This window comes from Capra hircus, chromosome 10, assembly GCF_001704415.2.
Source record: "Capra hircus breed San Clemente chromosome 10, ASM170441v1, whole genome shotgun sequence".
NCBI classification, from domain to species: Eukaryota; Metazoa; Chordata; class Mammalia; order Artiodactyla; family Bovidae; genus Capra; species Capra hircus.
The window spans coordinates 82,172,452-82,194,692 of NC_030817.1; the positions used below are offsets into that span (position 1 = coordinate 82,172,452).

The 22,241-nt window shown below is 48.8% G+C and overlaps 1 protein-coding gene across 1 annotated transcript in view; it reads left to right on the forward strand.

The window, feature by feature from the left end:
* CELF6 (CUGBP, Elav-like family member 6) overlaps positions 1-21,855 on the forward strand; it is a 30,061-nt gene extending 8,206 nt beyond the window's left edge. Inside the window, exons 3-13 of the mRNA XM_018053547.1 lie at positions 5,707-5,755; positions 16,229-16,357; positions 16,460-16,539; positions 16,700-16,843; positions 16,960-17,092; positions 17,201-17,347; positions 17,558-17,620; positions 17,875-17,955; positions 18,042-18,185; positions 18,738-18,892; positions 19,713-21,855. Of these exons, the coding sequence (XP_017909036.1) occupies positions 5,707-5,755; positions 16,229-16,357; positions 16,460-16,539; positions 16,700-16,843; positions 16,960-17,092; positions 17,201-17,347; positions 17,558-17,620; positions 17,875-17,955; positions 18,042-18,185; positions 18,738-18,865 (1,098 nt within the window). The 3' untranslated portion in view covers positions 18,866-18,892; positions 19,713-21,855. The remainder of the gene's footprint in view (positions 1-5,706; positions 5,756-16,228; positions 16,358-16,459; positions 16,540-16,699; positions 16,844-16,959; positions 17,093-17,200; positions 17,348-17,557; positions 17,621-17,874; positions 17,956-18,041; positions 18,186-18,737; positions 18,893-19,712) is intronic.

Sequence of the window (22,241 nt, forward strand, 5' to 3'; positions counted from 1 at the left end):
TTTCATGGTGTCTGCCCAACTGGTACCTCCCCCAGCCCCCCTCTACCACCTATTAAAGCTTGGCTCCCAAATCAGGACTCCCTTCAGACCTCAGTGGTTGTCCCAGCTTCTGCAGCCTCTTCCCCAGGAAGCTGGAGCGGCTTCTTTCAGCCTCACTTCAGGCTCTGGAATCCACCTGGAGAAAGTGAGGCCCGACCTTGGGCCTGCCTTCCAAGTTTCAGAAGGTGCCCCCTCCCTCACTTGTCTCTCTTCATGCTCATGATCTTTTCCCTAGGTATCCATCCCTTCAAACACTGAGTACACTTGCTTTTGCAGGTTTTGTCCTGCATGAAGGAGCTTGAGTGAAAAAGGCAAACGGGGGCTGCAGTCTAGCCATGCTCTGTTGACCCAGCCATGCTCATGATCATAGGACTGTGTCAGCCCCGAAGGGGCACATTCTTCCTAATTTGTCCACAGTATCTAATTTGCCTGTCTGTATCTCACACAGATGCACTGTATGTGCTAGCGCCTGCTCATTGCGTGAGCTGGTGCCTTTGCCTTCAAGGAGCTTCCAGCCCAGAAATAACCCACTGCACCTCAGTGGGGTTTACCTCTGGGCACATAAAAGAGGCATCAGGAATGGAGAGGGCGGAGCTCCTATCTGAGCTGAATCATGATCATCACGTTTGAGGGCCTAGAAACCTAAAAGACAAAGGCTACTTCTGGAATCCTGGGGACAGTGTGAGAATTGGAAGGGAAGGTGTCCAGTGGAGATGGCGAAGGCTCCAACTGAATGGAGAGGGTCACATGCACAGGACAACAGGGGAGGCAAGACCAACAGGTTCGGGCTCCCAGTCTTAGGATCTCGGGCTTTATTGGAGGCTTACAATGGGGAGCTGTGAGTACATTTGGTACAGGGAAGAGTGAGGGACTGGTATTAAAAGATCACTCTGGATATGGTGTGAGGCTGGTGTGGAGAGGAAGCACTGCTGGAGGCAGGTGACCCTCTGGACACCGTTGCTTGAGTGCAGGTGAATATGACACTGGCCTGGAGCTGGGGTTGAGGCAGGGATGAGGAGAGGATGGACTTGTGACCTGTTCAGAAAAACCATACAGACCCTAGAACGAATGGGACTCGGGAGTGGACTGAATTAGAGGAAGGGGGTGAGGCGGAACAAAGTGCTGACAGTGGTGGTTTCCTTTTTATCTGCTCAGCTCTCTCTTGCAACCATGACACCTCTCTTAGACCCACCAGGAGCCCCTTCTCTGGGGAGGTTCCAATAAACAGTCTTCCCACAGTGAGGGGAAGGGGCTGATGGTATCATGAGTGCCAAGTGGAGGGAATAGTTGGTATCAGGACAGAACAGTCTGAGGAAGGCGATGTGGAGTCCAAACGCAGGAACTGTAGGCGAGTCAAGCAGGGAGGAGTAAGGTACAGCCTTCCTTGCTGCTCACAGGGGCAGAAGGATCAGGACCCAGTGTGTGTCTGTGCTGCTGCTGACCTTCTCCATTCCATGACCTGGAGTGGGTTGTTCTCTCCTTTTTCTGACATACTCTCCCTTGACTTCCCTTCCAGGGCTAGGTCCTGAAGCAGACATAGGCCTGGACTTGGGAAACTCAGGGGAACAAGTGTTCAGCCAAGGGCAAGAGCACCCCTGAGGTCCCATGACAAGTGCTTGACCAAGGAGGCAATGCCTTCTTTTCTTCAAAGGGGAATCGTGGGCACTTCACCGCATTCCCACATCCCTCCCCTGGCTGTGGAAGGAATGAAGCAGGGCAGGGTTGCCCAGGTAACTCATGTGGGCAACTCTCTTTCTCCTTCAGTCACAGACAACATACCCAAATCCCGGATGCCCTCCCCAACCACTTCCCAGTGGAGACTGAAGGTCAGAGCCTAGGGGAGCATTCCTTTTCCCAACTCAGTCATCACCATCTTGGGCTCCTGCCCTGCACCTCCTACCTGCCAAACTACCAACTTCCCCAACACCTAAGCCAGAAACCCGTAGGTCAGAATTTCCTCCTCTCCCTCATTCCCCATATCCAATACTTTAGTTCAGTTCATTCTTCCTCAACATCTCCCTTCTGCCCTGATCCAGGTCACCCTCAACCCTTACCTGTATCACTGATCCTCCTGCCTCTAAATTTTCCCTTTTCAATCCTTTCTCTGCATAATGACAGTTCATGAGATCCTTCATAAGACAGATTCTTCCCCTGCTTCCCTGGATCTCTGCTGCCTTTGAAATACAACAAACTTCCTCATCTTAGTTTTTACAGCCTGCCCCAATCTGGCTTCTTCTGACTTTTCAATTTCATATCCTTCCATTTAAAACACACACACAAAACAAACAAAAAACGTATTACATCTGGTGCATCTACGAAGATCTAGCTTTTGTCACTTACACCACACCCCTTCAAAGTAGGATCATGAATCCCCTTTTACTAATGTGGCTACTGAGGCTGAGAGACCTTTAAGTAAATTGTACTGATGAAGCCAGGATCTAAATCCACATCTATCTGACTGGGAGAAATTTGTACTACCTTAGCCCCCTAGTGGCTCAGCTAGTAAAGAATCCGCCTGCAATGCAGGAGACCTGGGTTCAATCCCTGGGTTGGGAAGATCCCCTGAAGAAGGGAAAGGCTACCCACTCCAGTATTCTGGCCTGGAGAATTCAGTCCAGATGAGAAAGTTGAGGCTGGGGGAGGCTATACAGTCCATGGGGTCACAAAGAGTTGGACACGACTGAGCGACTTTCACTCACTAGCCCCCTCAATGTCAGGTGCCCACCTGGAAACCCTTACTCCTTCAGACTTGCTTCTCCCTCTCCATACCCCAGCCATCTGGAATGTTCAGTCTCCAGCCCTGCCCCTCCCATGATGGCCCAGTGACCCCAGTGCTGCAAGACCCAGCTCAAACCCTGCCTGCTCCCCAAAGCTGTCCCTGAGCCAGCCTCTCCAGTTGGAGTCAGCACTTCACCTTGCACCCCTCCCCTGGTCCTGGCCCCTCTGTGCCTCATTTGTGTTCATATCTTCAGAACAGAGTTGAGCAACTCAAGGGAAAATCATGGACTTCAATGTCAGACAGACCTGGGGGCAAATCCCAGCTCAATCACCATGTGATCTCAGACAAGTGATTTAGCCTCCCCCAGCCTCAACTTTCTCATCTGTACTATGGGAACAATGACATTCTCTTGTAGAGTGTTTGGAAGGAATTTAGAGACAGTGTATATACAGTGCCCCAGGAAGGGCCTGGCACATAGTGGGCTCTTGGGAAATGGTGGCATTATTTTACCCTTTAAGGACAGGGTCCCAGGGTCATTGCTATCTCCCCTGAAGGGCCCAGCTCAGAGCTCTTCAGAGTTCTGAGAATACTGACAACATGGCTGAGTGGTGGAAAGTCTAGGTGCTCCAACTCTGAGACCTGCACTCTGCCAGGTCCACGTGGAATGTTTATGTAGCACCCAATGCCCACTCTCCATCAAAGAGTGGTGCAGTGGGGGAGGGGGGAAGGGACATCCTCCAGAGCCCCAGTGAGCTCCATCTCCCCAGAAACCCAGCCGGGGGAGGCAGCTGCCATGGAAACTGCTGTCACATGTGCTCATCACTCTAGGCTCCAGAGAGAAATTCTTAGCATCTATTTAAGAACTAATAAAATAATGATGGGCTTGCTCACCCTCACTGCCCCCCGCCCCAGGCTTCTCCCCTTCTGCCACACTCCACCCTCCCTTTCCTATGCTCCCTTCCTGACGCCTATCCTCTCAGTTCCCTCTCATCTCCACCAGTATTTCTCTCCTTGCCCCTTGCGGGTCCGTCTTACTCTCTAAGCGTTTCTGCCTTCCTGTGTCTCGTCATCTCTCCCTGTGTCCCTGCTCTCCATGGCTCTGTCTCTTGGTCTCTCCTCCACAGTCACAGGTGGCCATGTCCAGGGAGGGGTCCTGTCCCCCCGGTCCCTGGTCCAGGCCAGTCCAGACCTGTCCAGCTCGCCCTGATCTGCTTGGATTGATCTGTCATCCCCTCTAGACTGCAGCCTGAGTCCTGTCGGCGTCTCGGCCCCCACCCACAACCTGGGCCACTGCACGTGCTCCACCACCAGTGGGCGGGTGTGTCAGAGTGCATAAGAACCTGAGTCCTGGGCGGGAGGGGGATTGTGCTGGTTCAGGCTCGGCCTGTTTCCTTTTTTTTTTTTTTAAAGCCCTCCCCACTCCCCCCTCCTCCAAATTTGATCCAAAGGAAATTGCTCAACTGTGACTGCCAGGGCGTTACCATGGTTACTGGGTAGCACTTGTGGCTATGGTAACAGGAAGCTGCCCGTTGTCTCAGCAACAAGCACACTGGTAGAGGATGGAGTGGCCCCTGATTGGTGCAGAAGCATTGCATTTCCTGAGGGGAGGGGGTCAGATCATCACCTTCTCAGGCCAGATGGGCATCAGTACCCCTTCCTCCACGAACAGGAAGGCTGCGGTTCATTCCTCTCAGCACTCAGCTGTCTGCCCCCCAACAATAATTCCTCACGTCCTACGCACCCAGCTCCTGGCAGTTTACAAAGACCTTTTGCGTCCCCATTATCTCATGTGATCCCCACAACACCCATGAGAGGAAGGTGAGATGGGGATTCAATCATGAATTCTCTCAGGGTGGTTGGGGGATGGGAGTGGGTGGGGTGTATATCGAAATCACCTGGGAGCGTTTACCAATGAATGATACAATTCCCCCAACTTGAGAGTCTGATATGGTTCCCGGGTGATTCATATCTACCCCTGATCAGGGAACCCCTGAATTAGAAGGTGAAATCGGTTGGTGGGGGAAGGGAGGGAGGAAGCAAGGAAGCTGCTTTCCAGGTTTACAGCTTGGATGACTGGAAGGATCAGGTCTGGGCAAAAAGATGAGCTCTGGTTTGGGTGTGTTCAGTGGAAAGTACCAGTGAACTTTCTAGTCGGGGTGTCCAGCAAGCAGCTGGCCAGAAGGGGCTCAAGCTCAGGCGGGAGGTCCAAGCTGGAGACGCAGAGCTCTGAGTCATCCCTGTGGAGACAGGAGCAGAGGCTGTGGGTGTGGATGAGACTCTTCAGGATGAAAGGGAAGAGTGGGGTGAGTGGGGCTGAGGATGGTACCCTGGAGAAATCCAGCATCCTCAGGGGTAGAGGGTGCCCAGGGAGAGGACTGGGAGGGTGAGTGTAGACCATAGTGACATAGAAGCTTGGGGGAGGTTTTTCTCATTTGACAAGTTGAATCCAAGTGAGGATGGCTTACTCTAAGTCATACAACCACTAAACGGCAGAGTTGGGGGTAGACAACACTAAATCTTGATTCCCGGATTGTTTAAATGACACATAGAACGTATATTCTCAGTCTTAGACACAAAACACAAATCTGCAGTATCACTTCTACCCTGCTACCCAATTCCTCTCACCCAGAGGAAGTCCAGGAGCCAGAGGGACAGGCCTCACCTGGTCTGTGCACAGAGCCCAAGGCAGGAGAATCTCTTTAGCCTCCACATTCCCTCCTCTACTTGCCCTGAGCTTCCTATGGCCTAATCCTCAGGCTTTAGCACTTTCTAAAGTCCTGCATTTAAGGGAGGAATCTTGGAGAAAATCTATAATTCCTGTGTGAGAGTGGTGGGGTAGAGAGTGGTGGGGTGAGGGCTTAGATCCTGAGAAGTCCAGGGGTGGAGAAGCCGGGGCCCCAGGACTAGGCGGTCGTGCTGATGGGGTGTGTTGGTCCGATGTCTTTCAGATGAATCGTCCTATCCAAGTGAAGCCGGCTGCCAGTGAGGGCCGAGGAGGTAACTTGCCTGCCTGACAAATCTCAGGGTATCATCCATGTCGGGGATGGTGGGCCCACTCCTGAAGTCAGGTTTACCCATGTTTTATTGCCAGAGTCCCCCTCCGCCTACCTTGGATAAGGGGAACAAGTAGGGAGGGACCAGATTGCTCAGCCCCAGAAACAACTCAGCTATCCCAGGTCAGACTGAGGAGGGATGGGGTCCCAGCATCCCCAGACCCAGAAGAGGGAGGAGATAGAGGCTGCACGTAGAGGAAGGGAGTTCTTGCCACCTTGCCCCTGGAGAAAGTTCATTCCTGTTTTAACAGGTGGAACTTCCAGATTTGTTTGAAGAACCAGGCTAGAGTTATTCTCCTTTTCCAGGTTCTTCTGATTACAGAAAATCCAGTCCATTCTGGGCTGGAGCCACTCATATTCCTTCATTGCCTTTGGAAAAAGATGAGGCTGGTCAGACAGATTTTGCAGGCCATATTAAGAAATTTGACTCTATGTTGAGGACCATGGAAAGTCTTCAAAAGTGATTTTTTTTTTTTAGCTGCACTGTTTCATAGTGCAGAAAAAAACTAAAGCTCCTTAAGAACAGAGGATTTGAGAGCCTGTGCTTTTTGACAACCAGCCATGTTATGGCCAGCTTCTAAGCTAGAAAAGCAAAACTAGCTTCTGGTGTCAGTTCTTGGTGTCTTTCTTGCCCTTGGGTGTTAAATCATTCCAAAATATCTGCCTGTAGCCCTCCCTGACATCTGCTGACTCTCTCTGATCTCTGATTCTGGTCTCTGATTTCTTGATCTCTGATTCTCTGCTTCTGGTCAAGATACCACCATCCCACTTTGTCTTGAGAAGCTATTTCCAAGCTTCCTTCCTCCCCCTTCATACACACATCCTCCTTTTCTATCTCATTCTTTCCAGACTGGTTTTTGAGAAGTTCCAGGCTGCACACCAAACCTCTGGTTCACTTGTCCCAAGAATTTCTGCTTCTTGGGAAACTGTAGGCATCACGGCCAGTGTTGGCCATCTTCTCAGCCCTGCTCACAAACACTAGACAGTCCCACAGCTGAGAGGCCACCTGAGAGTATTTGAGTAAGCTAAGAAGCAGACAGGTTGGACTGTAGTTTGTTCAACCATCCAACCAATATCTTTTGCGTAACTTACTTCACATTAGGAATGCAAGGCAAACCTGCCTCCTGGCCTCATGAAGCTCTGGAGCTATAAGGGGATATAAACAGTAAAGGAAGCTATTATTCAGTGTGATCAGAGCTTTTCAAGTCCTGGGGGTTGTGGGGAAACAAACATGGGGCACCTAACTTAGCCTAGGAGGTCGAGGTGGGCTCCCAGAGGTAACACTATTTAAGCTGAGACCTCCAGGATGAACAAGAAGTAGCCAAAAAGAAAAGGGAGGAGCAAGGGAGCAAGTACGTCAGGGAGAGGGAAGCACATGTACAGGGCTCAGAAGAAGACGATGCAACTTGGAGTCTGGTTCAGGAACTGAATCCAGGACACTGGGGACACATTTGTTGCCTGGAGTCTAACACATCTTACCAGGATGAGGGCCACTGCCCAAAGGAGACCTCCACACCAATAATGCTTCTGCTTAGCCTGGTCCAGATGTCTTGGTCATCTGGGCCCCTAGCAGTGGCATTAGTGTGAGTTTTATAACTTTCCTCCTCCTTTTTGTACAAATGTTTCCGGTGTAATATCACTGACAAATTCTGTATATATGGCATTTCACCTCTACACCTGTTCAGATTCTGTGCAGCTCAAGAGAGCAAGAAAAGCAAATCTATCTGAAAAGAGGTCTGCCTGGCAGTAGGATTCATAATTTTAAAAAGAAAAATAGTGAAAGTTTTAGCGACTCAATCATGTCCAACTCTTTGTGACCCCATGGACTGTAGCCCTTCAGGCTCCTCTGTCCATGGGGATTCTCCAGGCAAGAATACTGGCATGGGTATTCATTCCCTTCTCTGGGGGGTCATCCCCACCCGGGGTCAAACTCAGGTCTCCTGCATTGCAGAAGGATTCTTTACCATCTGAGCCACCGGGGAAGCCCTTTAGTAGTCTTGTATAACATAGATATTTCTTGACAAGTGATGGTTTTTAAGGAGCATATATTCCAAAGGCATCTATGGATAATCCTTCTTATAGTTTTGGATGACCAGATCTCTCAATTCCTTCCTGCTCCCACTCAAAGTCACCAAATGTTCCCTGATACACATTTGGGAGAGAGGAGGCATATGTACTAAGTCTTGCAACAGTTGGGTCTTTATAAATATTTTACTTTTCCAGTAACACTGGAAAAGACCCTGACTCATTGGAAAAGACCCTGATGCTGGGAAAGATTGAAGGCAGGAGGAGAAGGGGATGACAGAGGATGAGATGGTTGGATGGATATGAGTTTGAGCAAGCTTCGGGAGCTAGTGATGGACAAGGAAGCCTGGCGTGCAGCAGTCCATGGGGTTGCAAAGAGTGGGACACGATTAAGCGACTGAACTGAAACTGAAGTATTTTACTACTAACTGATCTGTTAGATACTAATCAAAATGTGCTCCTTCTCTTCAATGCTATTGTGTATCTCTTCAGAAGCTCTCTGCTGAATTTTAACACAAATTAATGCTTTAGAAATGCAATTTTTAAAATGGTATTGAATTTGAATTTTGAAACGTAACATTTGACACCAATGTAGGACAGCTTGTCCCATTTAAATCTTATCTCTGTGATCCCAATTCTATAAACCTTCAGAGTCAATGATCATACCTGCCCTGATATAGGTAAGCCTGTGACCTTGCATATTTTTAAATTATTCCTGAAATTAAATCCTTTGTATACAGATGATTAATGACTTTTATACCTGACAAAAATACTGGTATCAATGCAGACATAATCTGAGGGGTATCAAGGCAAATATAATCTTCCAAAACTTTGTCATTTTTTTTCTGGAAGAGATTATTAGCTTTTTTTTCCCCATAAAACAGGGATCACTAACTCAAATGCTACAGGAGCCAGGTAAGTAACCCTAAATGGTTGAGACTGTCATGATTTAATTTTAAAATTTCCCTTTAATATATTAAATGTTGGCAGCTAATTCCAGTTTTAAAAGTGCACCAGCACTGTGACAGCCTAACCCTAACCTATCAAGCTTGCTTCTTTGGCCCAAAGACTTCCATTTTCCCTCTGCCATACAGGAGTATTCTACCATATACACATGCATGCACTTTTTGACAAAAATAGTCACTTCACACACATTCTGTCTCTTGAATTTTGATGCCAATGCAACAGAGTAGTATTACTGTTATTTTTAATCAATAGACATGAGGATTGTGGTTGAAATAACCTATATTTTACTTTATTTTTTTATAACTTCTATTGAAAGGTCTGTTTTATTTTCACTTCCAGCCAATGTTGTAGAAATCAGATTGTTAGCACAGCAGGGGAAAGCCTGAATAGAAGTAGAATTGTTTTCATTGAAAAAAATGTTTAAAGCAAATTTATAAAAACATTTTTCATAATAGCTTGGAAAGATGCAGAGATGTTCTGTCTTCTTTCCACTATAACATTACCTACAACATCATTGTTCTTGGAACTACCCATTTGTTCTGAGACTAAACAGCTCCTTATGAATCTGAATGATCATAAGACTCTCTGTATAACCATGCTCTACAGGTCACAGACCCGTCTCATGAACTTAATTCTGGGGTCTTCTTCTTCCATGACCATCTCTGGTAGCATTGGTGACACTTGGGGTGCATCCAAGTCTTCACGGACTGCATTACAGCAGCATTTTAAAAAACTTTTTTGGCTACACCCCACAGTACGTGGGACCTTACTTCCCTGACCAGGGATTGAACCCACATCTGCCTTCATTGGAAGGCACAGTCTTTTTTTAAAAAAGTATTTACTTATTTATTTTTGGTTGTGTTGCGTCTTCATTGCTTTTCTGTAGTTGCAGCAAGTGAGGGCCACTCTCTAGTGCAGAGGGTGCTCATTTTGGCAGCTTCTCTTGCTGTGGAGCACGGGCTCTAGAGGGCACAGGCTCAGTAGCTGAGAGCTTAGTTGCTCTGCAGCATGTGGCAATCTTCCCCGACCAGGGATGAAGCCTGTGTCTCTTGCACTGGCAGGCGGATTCTTTACCACTGAGCCGCCAGGGACGTCCCCCAGTAGCCTTTAAACGTATGCCAGCCCCACGCATATGTTTACACGAATAGACATAGTTTAATGTACGCCAGTGCCCATAAATTCTGCGGCCAAGTTCTGCACTATCCATTTACTCCGGAAGAGAAAAATGCATCTCCAGAGGCTGAGATCTTCTCTCTTAAGGGAACCTGAAGGCCCAGGCTTTCTTACTTGCCTCCTGGCTCTCTTGAATCGGGATGAAGAAAAAGTGGAGTCTCCGTTCTTTCTTGGTCTAAGTCCCTATTTTTCAGGCCTCCTCCTGCACTGCATTGTTTTTTAAGTGGGGCCCTGGGTTGGGGAGATCCCCTGGAGAAGGAAATGGCACCCCACTCCAGTACTCTTGCCTGGAAAATTCCGTGGACTGAGGAGCCTGGTAGGCTACAGTCCATGGGGTCACAAAGAGTCGGACACGACTGAGCAACTTCACTTTCACTTTCAAAACAGACATAAGATAATCTTTATTCTTTTTACCACTGTTAAGAATATAATTCAGTACTGTTAGCAACATTCACATTGCTGTGCAAGGTCCAGAACTTTTTCATCATATAAAACTCAGACTCTGTTCCCATTAAACATCAAGTTCCACTTCTCCCTCCCTCCCTCCCTCCCTCTCTCCCTCCCTCTAAACCACCATTCTACTTTCTGTTTCTATGAGTTTTACTAATCTAGATACCTCACATAAGTGAAATCATACAGTATATGTCTTTCTGTGACTGGCTTATGTCAGCTAGAGTCTTCAGTTCTCATCCATGTTGCAGACTGTATCAGAATCTCTTTCCTTTAAAAAACTGAATAATATTCCATTGTGTGTATACACCGCATTTTGCTCATCCATTCACTGGTTGATAGACATTTGGGTTGCTTCTCCTTTTTGACCATTGCGGATAATGCTACAGTGGACGTGAGTGTATAAAATACCTCTTTGAGACTCTGCTTTCAATTTTTTGGATGTATACCCAGAACTGGTATTGCTAGGTAGTATGGTAATTCTGTTTTTAATTTTTTGAGGAAGTGCTGCATTGTTTTCCATTATGGCTGTACCATTTTACATTAGTGCACATTCGTAAACAATAGTCCACAAGGGTCCCAATTTCTCCACATCCTTGCCAACATGTATCTTCTTCCTTTTTTTTTTTTCTTTTTTTAAATAACAGTTATCCTAATGGGTATGAGTTGCTATCTCATTGTGATTTTGATTTGCACTTTATTAACTATTAGTGGTGTTGGGCATCTTTTCATATACTTGCTAGCCATTATATATCTTCTTTGAAGAAATGTCTATTCAGATCCTTTGTTCATTTTTTAAAACTGAATTGTTTTGTTATCATTGAATCATAGGAACTCTTTGTATATTCTGGATCTTAAACTTTTATCAGATATATGGGTTGCAAATATTTTCTCCCATTCTGTAGGTTGCCTCTTCACTCTGTGTCTTTTGATGCAGAGTAGTTTTAAAATTTGACATAGTCCAAAATTTCTATGCTTGCTTTTGTTGCCTGTGCTTTTGATGTCATATTCAAGAAATCAATGCCAAATGCAAGGTCATGAAGGTTTCCCACTGTTTCTTCCAGGAGCTTTATCATTTTGGCCTTTGTGTTTATGTCTTTGATTCATTTTCATTTAATTGTTGTATACAGTGCAAGATAAGGGTCCAACTTCATTCCTTTATATGTAGATGCCCAGTTTTCTCCGCACCATTTGTTGAAAAGACTGGAACTCTAGTCAAAAATCATTTGACCATGTATGTTAGGGCTTATTTCCAGCCTCTCTGTTCCTCTCCATTGGTCTAAATGTCTCTCTTTATGCCAGTACCATACTTTGATTACTGTAGTTTTGTAATGAGTTTTGAAATCAGGTATTCTGAGACCTCCAACATTCTTTTTCCCCCCCAAGATTATTTGGCTATTCATGGTATTTTGAGATTCCATATAAATTTTAGGATTGATGTTTCTATTTCTTAAAAAAATGCCATAGGAATTTTGATAGGGACTGCATTAAATCTTCAGATTGCTTTGGGTAATACTTACATCTAACAATATTAAGTCTTTCAATTCTCGAACAAAAGATGTCCTCCAATTTCCTTCAGTTTGTGCCTTCCCAATTTCATTCAGCAGTGTTTTATAGTTTTCAGGGTACAAGTTCTTTGGCATCTTTGTTTAAATTTATTCCTAAGTATTTTATTTGTTTTGATGCTAAGTGGAATCGTTTCCTTAATTTTGTTTTCAGCTTGTTCACTGCTAGTGTATAGAAGCACAACTGATTTTTTTTAAATTTTATTTATTTTTGGCTGTCTTCGTTGCTGCACAGGCTGTTCTCTAGTTGCAGTGAACGGGGGCTACTCTCTAGTCGTGGTGTGTGGTCTTCTCGTTGCAGTGGCTTTGCTTGTTGCAGAGCGCAGGCTCTAGGGTGTTCGGGCTTCAGTAGTTTCGGCATGTGGGCTTGGTAGCTGGGGCTCCTGGGCTCTACGGGACAGGCTCAGCAGTTGTGGAGCAGTTGGGGCGCATGGGCTTAGTTGCTCTGTGGCATGTGGGATCTTCCCGGACCAGGGATTGAACTTGTGCTTCCTGCACTGGCAGGCGTATTCTTCACTGCTGAGCCACCAGGGAAGCCTTGATTATTTTGTTGATTTTCTTTATAGTGGAACTTTGCCGAATTTGTTTCTTAGTTCTCATAGTTTTCGTTTGGAATTAACGTCCTCCCTGATACTCATTAGATCTGATCAGAAGACTTTGTTTCCCCTGGATATTTCCTTCACTCATTTCCTAGTCTGCCTTGGCTAGGTCATTATGCTGCAGTCATTACTAAGAACATCAGGGCATCAAAGGCTGCTGTCAGCGGGATTTCCTGAGTTGGTAGTTGGATGGAAAGTTGGACTGGTAATTTTAGGGTGCATTTGGTGGTTGGTATCCTAATGTTGAAACTTCATCCCTGCACTGTTTCTACAATCATGATATCTCTCCAACACGGAAGTGAGTGGCTGGCTGTGAGGGGCCTAGAAGCCAGAAAGTTGTGCACCTCAAGAATTCCTTTGGGCCAACTTGAGGCAGAGCCTTTTTTCTAGAGCAGTGTCTTGAGACCCTTCCTGAAGAAGACAGAGGGACTGACTCGAACTCTGGGCTTTCAACCCCATCATCTGCTACATTAGAATCCCTGTATGACCAGCTGCACAAGGTAGCTTTATGAAGATGAACCTCTAGGGTCCAAACAACTTGGTTTGGTTCAAAAAAGCATTGATAGAAAAGCAAGGAGCACACATTGGTTGCATCATGAAAAGGCAGTTATACTGTTCAACTGTGTCTCTTTCCAACTATGTCTCAACTCCACACTGATGCTATCTTCTAGTTCCATCCACTCTAGGAAAGTTAGGCCTCCCTGTCCAATATTTCCATCTTTCTACAGACCTGTCTACTACTCACGGAGTGCTTTTACTCAGACATTTCTGACCTACCTCTTACAGAATCCTCTTTTTTACCAAACTGGTATAGTTCGACCTAGAGGGTACTGAATATTCTGGGCTAAGTCCTGTCATCACCGACTCTCCGGGAGCATGCCTCAGCCCTCAAAATCTTCAGGGATGTGCATTTGGGGGCTACTCTCAGGGGGCCAGCCTGTAATTCTCTTTGACCAGATCTCTTAAGAAACTTATCCCACCATTTCTGGAGATCAGCTGATGCTAACACACACTGTGACCAGATCATCCTCCTGTCAACACCATCAAGGTTCCTATACAGGGGCAAAGAGAACACTAGAATTTAGGGTGATACCTGTGCAGCGTGCAGCATAGAGACCAGCCCATGGCCCAAACTCATTTCAGTTTCAAGTTCTGTACAACCCAGTAGCTCAGAACCATAGGGTCAGTGCCCTGTCATGGAAATGGAAATTTTTTTAATTTGGGAGACTCTCATTGGAAAAGAAGGATCAGAGAATTTCATGGTCTTTGGCAGGAGCTGTAACTGACCACCATCATCAGAAAAGAGCAACAGGGGGAACAGCAGATGAAGGATTGGACCACTGTCCACACAAACCTCTTTTCTGCCCTGGGGGCGCCTTCTCAGCCATGACATCTTTCTTCCTACCTAGGGCTACCTGGATGCTGTTTCATGTGGCATGACAGCTTACCTGGGTGCTAACATCATCTTGCAGATGCTACCCAATGTCACAACTGCACTGCAAGTTAGGACATTATGAAGCGCTGGGACTCTGAAGACCCCAGGATCTTCTCCAGCCCCTCCTGGGCCTCTTGTAGATGCATGGGCATACTTTAGTTTCATAGTTCAGAACAATAACAATCTCAGAGGGTGACCAAATAGGGCCTGCTAATTCCTTGACCAAATAGGGCCTGTCTTCCAATGTCAAGGCAAAACCACCATCAGATTAGTCAACAGAATCGTGAAAGACCATTCCTGTCTTCTCAGGTTCCTGAACAGAATGATCCCAGATCCCTCTTCATATACGATGTGGAATTGTATGTTCTGTCTTTTAGGTCAGCGGTTTACAAAGGACTTTCCTTGGAGCCCTTTCTAGGGAGAACCAAGGGAAGATGAAGCCAGAGAAACTCCAGCCCTCCTCCCTCTTTTCTGGCTTTACTCCAAACAGTTCTACTTTTCTCTTATATGTTGAGCTTCATCCTGATCTTTTTGTTAGAATGATGGATTTCACAGCTTTTTAAAAAGGTGAGGAAGCCGGTGATCCATTCCAAGGGCACCCTTCTGTGGCTAACACACCCAGGAGTGAAGTACACCCACTGATTTGTGTTCTTACCACAGAAGGTTGGTACCTCCACTCGAATTCTGGCCACAAGTACATTATTTATCCCTTCCCCATCAGGATTTCTGGGCAGTTACCCTCTGGACAGAGGGAAGTGTTCTGCTGAAACATATAAACCACATATAATTCTTCTGTCCCATATAAACCGCAGCCCTTGCCTTTCATACAGACACAGCATTGACAAGCAGATGACAGATACCATGGTATTCAGGGCCGCCTAGGCTGAACCCCACACCATCCCAGGTGAATATGGACACACATGTAATCTCCTTGTCGGAGATTCCCTCCACTGCTAATTTTGAGCAATCTGTTCTTCCTTTTCACTGTTACCCATGCTTCAGCCTACAACCTTCATCAGCCTTATTTCCAACAGCCTAGCCAAGCTGGCCAAAGAGAAAAGGAGTTTGGGATGGATTTTCTTGGGCTCCAGGATCTCAAAGGTGGAGCCTGAAGCCATATTCCCACCCAGTCCTTCTCTTCCAACTTGTCTCACCCTGATGAAGCCCCCTCTCAAATTTAGACTTACCCTGGTGCAGAAATGAGAGGGGCTTTGAGCTGGACTCCTGGATAGTGCTCTTGCTGGATGTGCATCTAAGTCCTGCCAGCTCCAGTTCTGCAGCTTTCTTCAAGGGCACAGACCCAGCCCGCAGCCCCTTTCCTGGCATCTCCCACTCCCATAGGAAGCGGGGACACAGAGGAGGATTCTCAGGTGGCTACTGGATCTGCAGGCAGAAACTGTTCTGCCTGGGGAGAACACCTGGGGAGAGATCAAGGCAGGAAAACAGGGGAAGTCAGGGAGGAGGCAGCAGGGCTCAGGGAGGGCCTTGGGGGCTCGGTGAGAAGTAAGGGAGGTAAGGAAAGGGGTCACGGGGTCAGGAAGTGTAGCCGGGAAAATGCCAATGCTGGAGGATTAGGAACGGGAAGGGCACCCAGGCTGAGTTTGGAGCTGGCAGTGGGATTCATCATTCCAGTGCTCAAGAGTCTGGGGAGGCAGCAGTACAATGAGACAACTGTTTCTGTGCTGTTTTTTTGTTTTGTTTTGTTTTTTGATCCAGAATTTTCCTTGATTCCAGTCATTGCCAGCAGGCTTCTCCTTAGGGTGTATTTATCTCCTCCAGACCCAGTATGAATACTAGGACTCCTCTAGGACTCCCTCCCTTAATAGGGCTGAAATGGTCCCAAACAGCATTTCCCAAACTCTAAGAACATAAAGGGCAAGCATAAAATGGTGCATGTAGGGCTTTATCCAGCCAAAAACTATGGACTGACTCACTTCCCACAAGAGCAGCCATGAGTCGGAGTTTTTCCAGGACTCGGGTTTTCCTGATGGAAATCCCGAGTTCCTTTCCTCCAGATCCATGTGAAGGTCATCCTGCCCCTCAAAAAACACCCAACCTTGTGGGCCCAATGAGTAAGGCCTTCTCATTTCCTCCTCTTCTTCCCAGAGCTAGACCGTGGTTAGCTCCCTTCCTAGGCTCCTCTGTTCCTCTGCAGAGTCCAAGAGGACTTAGGGTTCCCAGGTGACTCCTGGATTTGTCCCCAGAGGACCGAAAGCTGTTTGTGGGCATGCTGGGCAAGCAGCAGGGCGAGGAGGACGTCAGACGCCTATTCCAGCCCTTCGGCCACATCGAGGAGTGCACCGTCTTGCGGAGCCCTGACGGCACTAGCAAAGGTGACTTGAGCTGACCCCGGGACTTCCTGGTGACCCCTGCCTCACTCTGGACCACAGGACCCTTTGGCCTCTGTGACCTGAGCCACCTCTATCCTGCCCCAGGCTGTGCCTTTGTGAAGTTCGGGAGTCAAGGGGAAGCTCAGGCAGCCATCCAGAGTCTGCACGGCAGCCGGACAATGGCGGTGAGGGCGGGCGCCGGGGCCAGGGCGAGGCCAGCGGGGTGGGGGCTGGCTACTTCTCCCCACAAACCCGGGGAAAGGGCCTGATGATGAGCAAGGCACTGGGCCCAGAGCTGGAGCTGGGGGTTAGACCGGTCCTTGCAGCCTCCTCTGTCTTACCCAGGGCGCCTCGTCCAGCCTCGTGGTCAAGCTGGCAGACACGGACCGCGAGCGCGCACTGCGGCGGATGCAGCAAATGGCAGGCCAGCTGGGCGCCTTCCACCCGGCGCCGCTGCCGCTCGGGGCCTGCGGAGCCTATACCACCGCGGTAGGTGCCTGGTCCTGGAGTACACGTGGCGCAGCGAGGGAGCCAGGCGCGGGCTAGGGAGCCCGAGCAGCTGCCCGCCACTGGTCCTCTACACTTGCCCTTCTTCCCTCCCAAAGATCCTGCAGCACCAGGCGGCCCTGCTGGCGGCGGCGCAGGGCCCGGGCCTCGGCCCAGTGGCGGCAGTGGCTGCACAGATGCAGCACGTGGCGGCCTTCAGCCTGGTGGCAGCGCCGCTCTTGCCCGCGGCAGGTACTGCGCGCAGGGGGCGGGGCCGGGCGGGGCCAGGGCGGGGCTGGGGCCATGGCGGAGCGAGCGTGGGGCGGTGAGCTGACTTTCGCACCTCTCCGCCACCTGCAGCCAACTCCCCGCCCGGCGGTGGCCCGGGCACGCTTCCGGGTCTCCCGGCGCCCATCGGCGTCAATGGATTCGGTCCCCTGACTCCCCAGACCAACGGGCAACCAGGCTCAGACAGTCTCTACAATAACGGGCTCTCTCCTTACCCAGGTGGGCCCCCTACTCCGCCCAAATCTCCTCCTCCCAAACGGAATGGGGAGTGGGGGTTGGGGGATGGTGATGGCAAGGCCTGGCTTCCCTAAGAAGAAACTCCTCCTTCCCTGCTGCCTCTCATCGCCTCCCTCCACAATCCCTGAATTCTCACCTAGCCCTGCCCGTCAGCCCACCTTCATTTAGGGTCTTGCGCCCCTCTCTCCCCAGCCCAGAGTCCCGGCGTGGCTGACCCCCTGCAGCAGGCCTACGCTGGGATGCACCACTACGCAGGTTTCACTTGGCGCTACGCGGCCTGGGAGGTTTGAAGGGCCCCAGAAAGTAACAGGGAGATTTGTGGGGGGCGGGGGGAGGGGAGGTTAGGCTCTGTTCTGAGGAGTCGACCCTCCATTCCCTCACCCTTGGACCCAGAACGACTTTTCTAGGGGTGGACTGGCTGAATTGGTCAAAAGTGGCCAGGCAGGTGGGGTCCTGCTTGAGGGATGGCTCCTGGGGGGGTCACTGCCCGCTCCCACCTCTGTCTCCAGCAGCCTATCCGTCGGCCTATGCCCCAGTGAGCACAACTTTTCCCCAGCAGCCTTCAGCCTTGCCCCAGCAGCAAAGAGAAGGTGAGGGACAGCGGTCTGGAGATCAAAGCCTGGTGGGGCTGGACTTAGGACTCCCCCCCTGAACCAGCCTGCCGCTGTTCCTCCAGGCCCCGAAGGCTGTAACCTCTTCATCTATCACCTGCCTCAGGAGTTTGGTGATGCAGAACTCATCCAGACATTCCTGCCCTTTGGAGCTGTGGTCTCTGCCAAAGTCTTTGTGGATCGTGCCACAAACCAGAGCAAGTGTTTTGGTGAGTTGAGGCCCATCCATGGACTTCTCCCTCTCCTAATTACCAGGCTCCCTACAAACCCTAAGTTTGCGCCTTCAGAAGTCAATGATTCCTAGAAACTGAGTGTATAGCACTCAGCAGGATCCCAGACCAGGAACAAGTCTATATCAGCTTCACCTGGGACAGTCAGGTGTCTGGTAGATCTTCAACCAGGTTAGGCTTCAGAATCTGGCCAGGGCAAGTGGATGGGGGGGTCTGGAGTCAGAGAGCCCCTCCAACTGCAACTGCAATTCAGAGGATCAGAATGGGAGCTGTGGAGGGAGCCATGCCAGGAAAAAAACAGAGAAACACCCGCCACCCAACACACGCGCTCGGAATTACCTCCTGTCCTTCCAAGAATCACAGGAAACTCAGGCCACTTGTCCATGTCTGTATGAGACTGTGTCCGCGTGTGTGTGTGCACACATGCAGACACTGAAGGGTGGAGGGGTATATGATTGATGGAATTGGCCTGAGGGGGTGAGAAGAGGCTGGGCAGAGTTCCCAGCTAACCTCTCTGCACATACCCTCCAGGGTTTGTTAGCTTTGACAATCCAACCAGTGCCCAGACAGCTATTCAGGCCATGAATGGCTTTCAGATTGGCATGAAGAGGCTCAAGGTTCAGCTGAAGAGGCCCAAGGATGCTAACCGGCCTTACTGATCTGCTCTTACTGACCAACCACGAAAGGTGAGTCCGTCGTGGACCCCAGGCAGATGCGTCCTGAGTGATAGAGGCACTCTCAGCTTTGCTATTCCTTTTTGGGATGTTGAGGGCACCCACCTCTGAAAAAATCTGGGTGAGAAGAGCCAGGAGTTAGGAGGAATCCTCAGTTTGGGGCTGTTTTTTTCCTTCCATCTATGAACTGAGATAAATTTGACATCATTCCTGTCCCCACAGCCTGGGAGAGATGATTACAGTGAGATCCAGCCAGCTTGTTCCATGCCAGGGATGACATGGGGACCTGTGTACGGAGGGCAGGGGGTGGAGAATGAGACTAGGAAATAGATTTGTGTCAGCTTGTGAAGGGTCTCAAAGGCCATGAGTTTGGAATTTATCCTGAAGATGGTAGAGAATCACTGAAGTGTTTAAGCAAAGAAAGGACAGGCTGTCAGGGCTGGGATGACGGCAGTCAGCATGGAGATGAGGAGAGAAGCAAATACCCTGATGGATTTACGGGGCCTGGTGGTGATGGGGGGAAGATGACAAGCTCTCTTAGATTTCTGGCAAGGCCAGCTGCCTGTGACTTTTAGAGATTTGCTGTCTTAGAAGGTTCACAAGACCCTCCTTCTATTGAACTGTCCTCCAGGGAGCCCTCGGGAGGGGATGCTGGCCCACGGTGATCTACCCGGAACCCAGAGTCTGGCTCTAGGGGGAAGCCTGAGGTCCAGCCACTCACCTGAGATGTCACGGATGGGGCAAGTTGCTCTGTCTTGCTCTCCAGAGTGACATTGTTCTTTTTCTCCTTTCTCTCTCCTTATCAATTAATACCCAATACTGGAAACTGAAGAGTAAGAAGAAAGGAAAAGAGAAGCACAGAAATGCTTGAGCAGCCCTTCCTGAAGGAGCAGCCACAGATGGAGGTGGACCCTAGGCCAACGCCTGGGTTCAGGCCGTTTTAAGGATTGTTTTCACCAAGTGGGTTGTTCTGTGCCTGGGATGCAGAGCTCAGGCTGGCAAGACAGCTGGGGCTGGCTGAGGAGTGACTGTCTAGGGAGGGGAACCAGCAGATGGCCTAGGGGGTGCCAAGGGCTTCTCCAAAGGAAAGCCCAGATCTACTTCTTTCAAAATCATATCATTCCTTAGAGTTTAGGGACCAAAGGACTATTGCTTTTTTAAGAATATATATATATATATATATTAAACAAGAAAAAAAAAAACAAAAAAAAATCACAAGGGAAACAAAAGAAACAGTATAGAGTCTAATAAAAGCTGCCTTTAAATATCCCTAGGAGACAGGGTGAAGAAGACCCTTGAAGGCCCCAGCCTAGGCAGAGGAAGGCTGTGGAAAGATTATTCTGTGTCTCATTCCCTCTTAACCTCCCAACCCCACCCCAACACCTTTTAAAATAATTAAGGACTTGAGGTCTGTGTTCCTAAGCAGGTAACAAGAGAGTTATGGAAGACAGTGAGCCCAAGAGAGCATCCCTGAACAAGCCTTGATGAGGAGCTCTGGCCTGCCCTGGTCCTTGCCACCCTGAAAGGCCTCTTAAGGCAGCAGGAGTGGGAACCTGCCTTTCCTTCTTGACAGCCTTTCCCGTGGAACCTCTGCTTCCCCAGTTAGGATGAAAGGGAGTTTGGACCACCCCAGTCTTTCCCTTCCCTGTCCAGACAGACAGAGGCCCTGCCTTTGGCTGAGCTGAGACACCTCCTGTTTCCCCTCACCTTGAGTCAGCCCCAGTGTCCCCTTGCTCCAGACCACCTTCTGTCTCTAAGTCTAAGTCTACCCACCTGTAAAGTAGATTCAGGATATATATAGAGGGCTGTGACCACAGACTTGGAAGATTCACTACTGTATATACTGCCATTGAGAGAAGGGGATAATTTTCAATATTGTAGAAGCTTCAGAATTTAGAGGTCCCTCTTTACCCAGGACCTGGGAGGGAAGTAGATGTTTTGCCAAAATACTTCTTCATTCCTTTAAAAACTACATCTTTCCTATGCAAGAGTGTCTCACATGTGCTTATCCGAGGTGCTTCTAGATGGTGAGCAGTGTTCAGCTTAGAAGTGGTGTGTGCTCTGTCTGTCTGTCTTTGTCTGTCTGTGTATCCAGTGGGTGCCATATAAAGCTGGTCAATGGTGGTGCTTCCTGCCTGCTTCTGTGAGATGGGCAAAAGTTTCGGCTTAGAACACCATGACTCACCTTGCCTTGGTCAGCCTTTCCTGGGCCCACAGGGCCTTGCACATACTGTTCCTAGGAGGCTAATCTTTGCTCCACCCCACACACCTGGATCAGACTAGTCTGGGGCCCCAGCTGTGTGGTGGGCACTCTGGTCCCCAGCTGTTACTGAGGCTGGAGGCCTCTAATCTGGTGTCACACCAGACAATGAAGGACATGGCGGGAGGAGAGTTCCTCCTCCATAAGAGTTTCTAAGAAAACTTGTTCCCACCTGTTCCTTTGTCTTTGACTCATTTTTGGAGGGAATGGGATGAAAATTAACGTTACCAGGTAAGATGCCATATATACCAACAAATAATTTCCAGCTGAGAGAGGAGCTAGTGTCAGGGGCATCTGTACACCAGCACAATGCTAACACACAGGCTAAGCACCCTGGACACAGATGAGAATATGTGGCCTCTGCACAAACAAACAGCTATTCACGTGGAGGCATAGAGGCCCCTCACTGCTAGGTGCTAAGCACGGTGCTAGGAGCCGGAGCACAGGTAACGTCTAAGCCAGTGCTCCCCAACCTGTTCTGGCACCAGGGACTGGTTTCACGGAAGATAATTTTCCCACGGATGGAGGAGGGATGGTTTGGGGATGATCCAGCATTACATTTATTGTGCACTTTATTTCTGTTATTACGTCAACTTCTCCTCAGATCATCAGGCATTAGATCCCAGAGGCTGGAGAACTCTGCTTTAGTTAAAAAACTTGCTGATCCCTCTAAGCTCATGGAAGACTTATATAATGTCTAATGAGTTTAAACAACGCTGGTGTTTGTTTCTCTGTTGTGTGTGCATGTGTAAGTCCAAATATTTTCAGTTGCAAGTGTCAGAAACCCAACTCAAACAAGCCAACAGGAAACTAGTTGGCTTACAAAATTGATAAATCAAAGGATGTACCTGCCTTTAGGTATGGCTGGGTCTAGGCTGGATCTGGATTTAGGGGTTCAAACGATGATGTCTCCATCTCTTGACTCTGCTTCCTTCTATTTGGTGGCCTCACCAGTTCTAGCTCTAAAGACCTTGGGAGAACTTTGGCCAGAATGGACATGTGCCCACATCTAGGGTGGGAGAGTAAGCCACCATAATTGACTTCACCAGGACTGTGTGGAAGGGTAAAAGGCTCTTCAGAAGAAGAGAAGATGGGCAGATT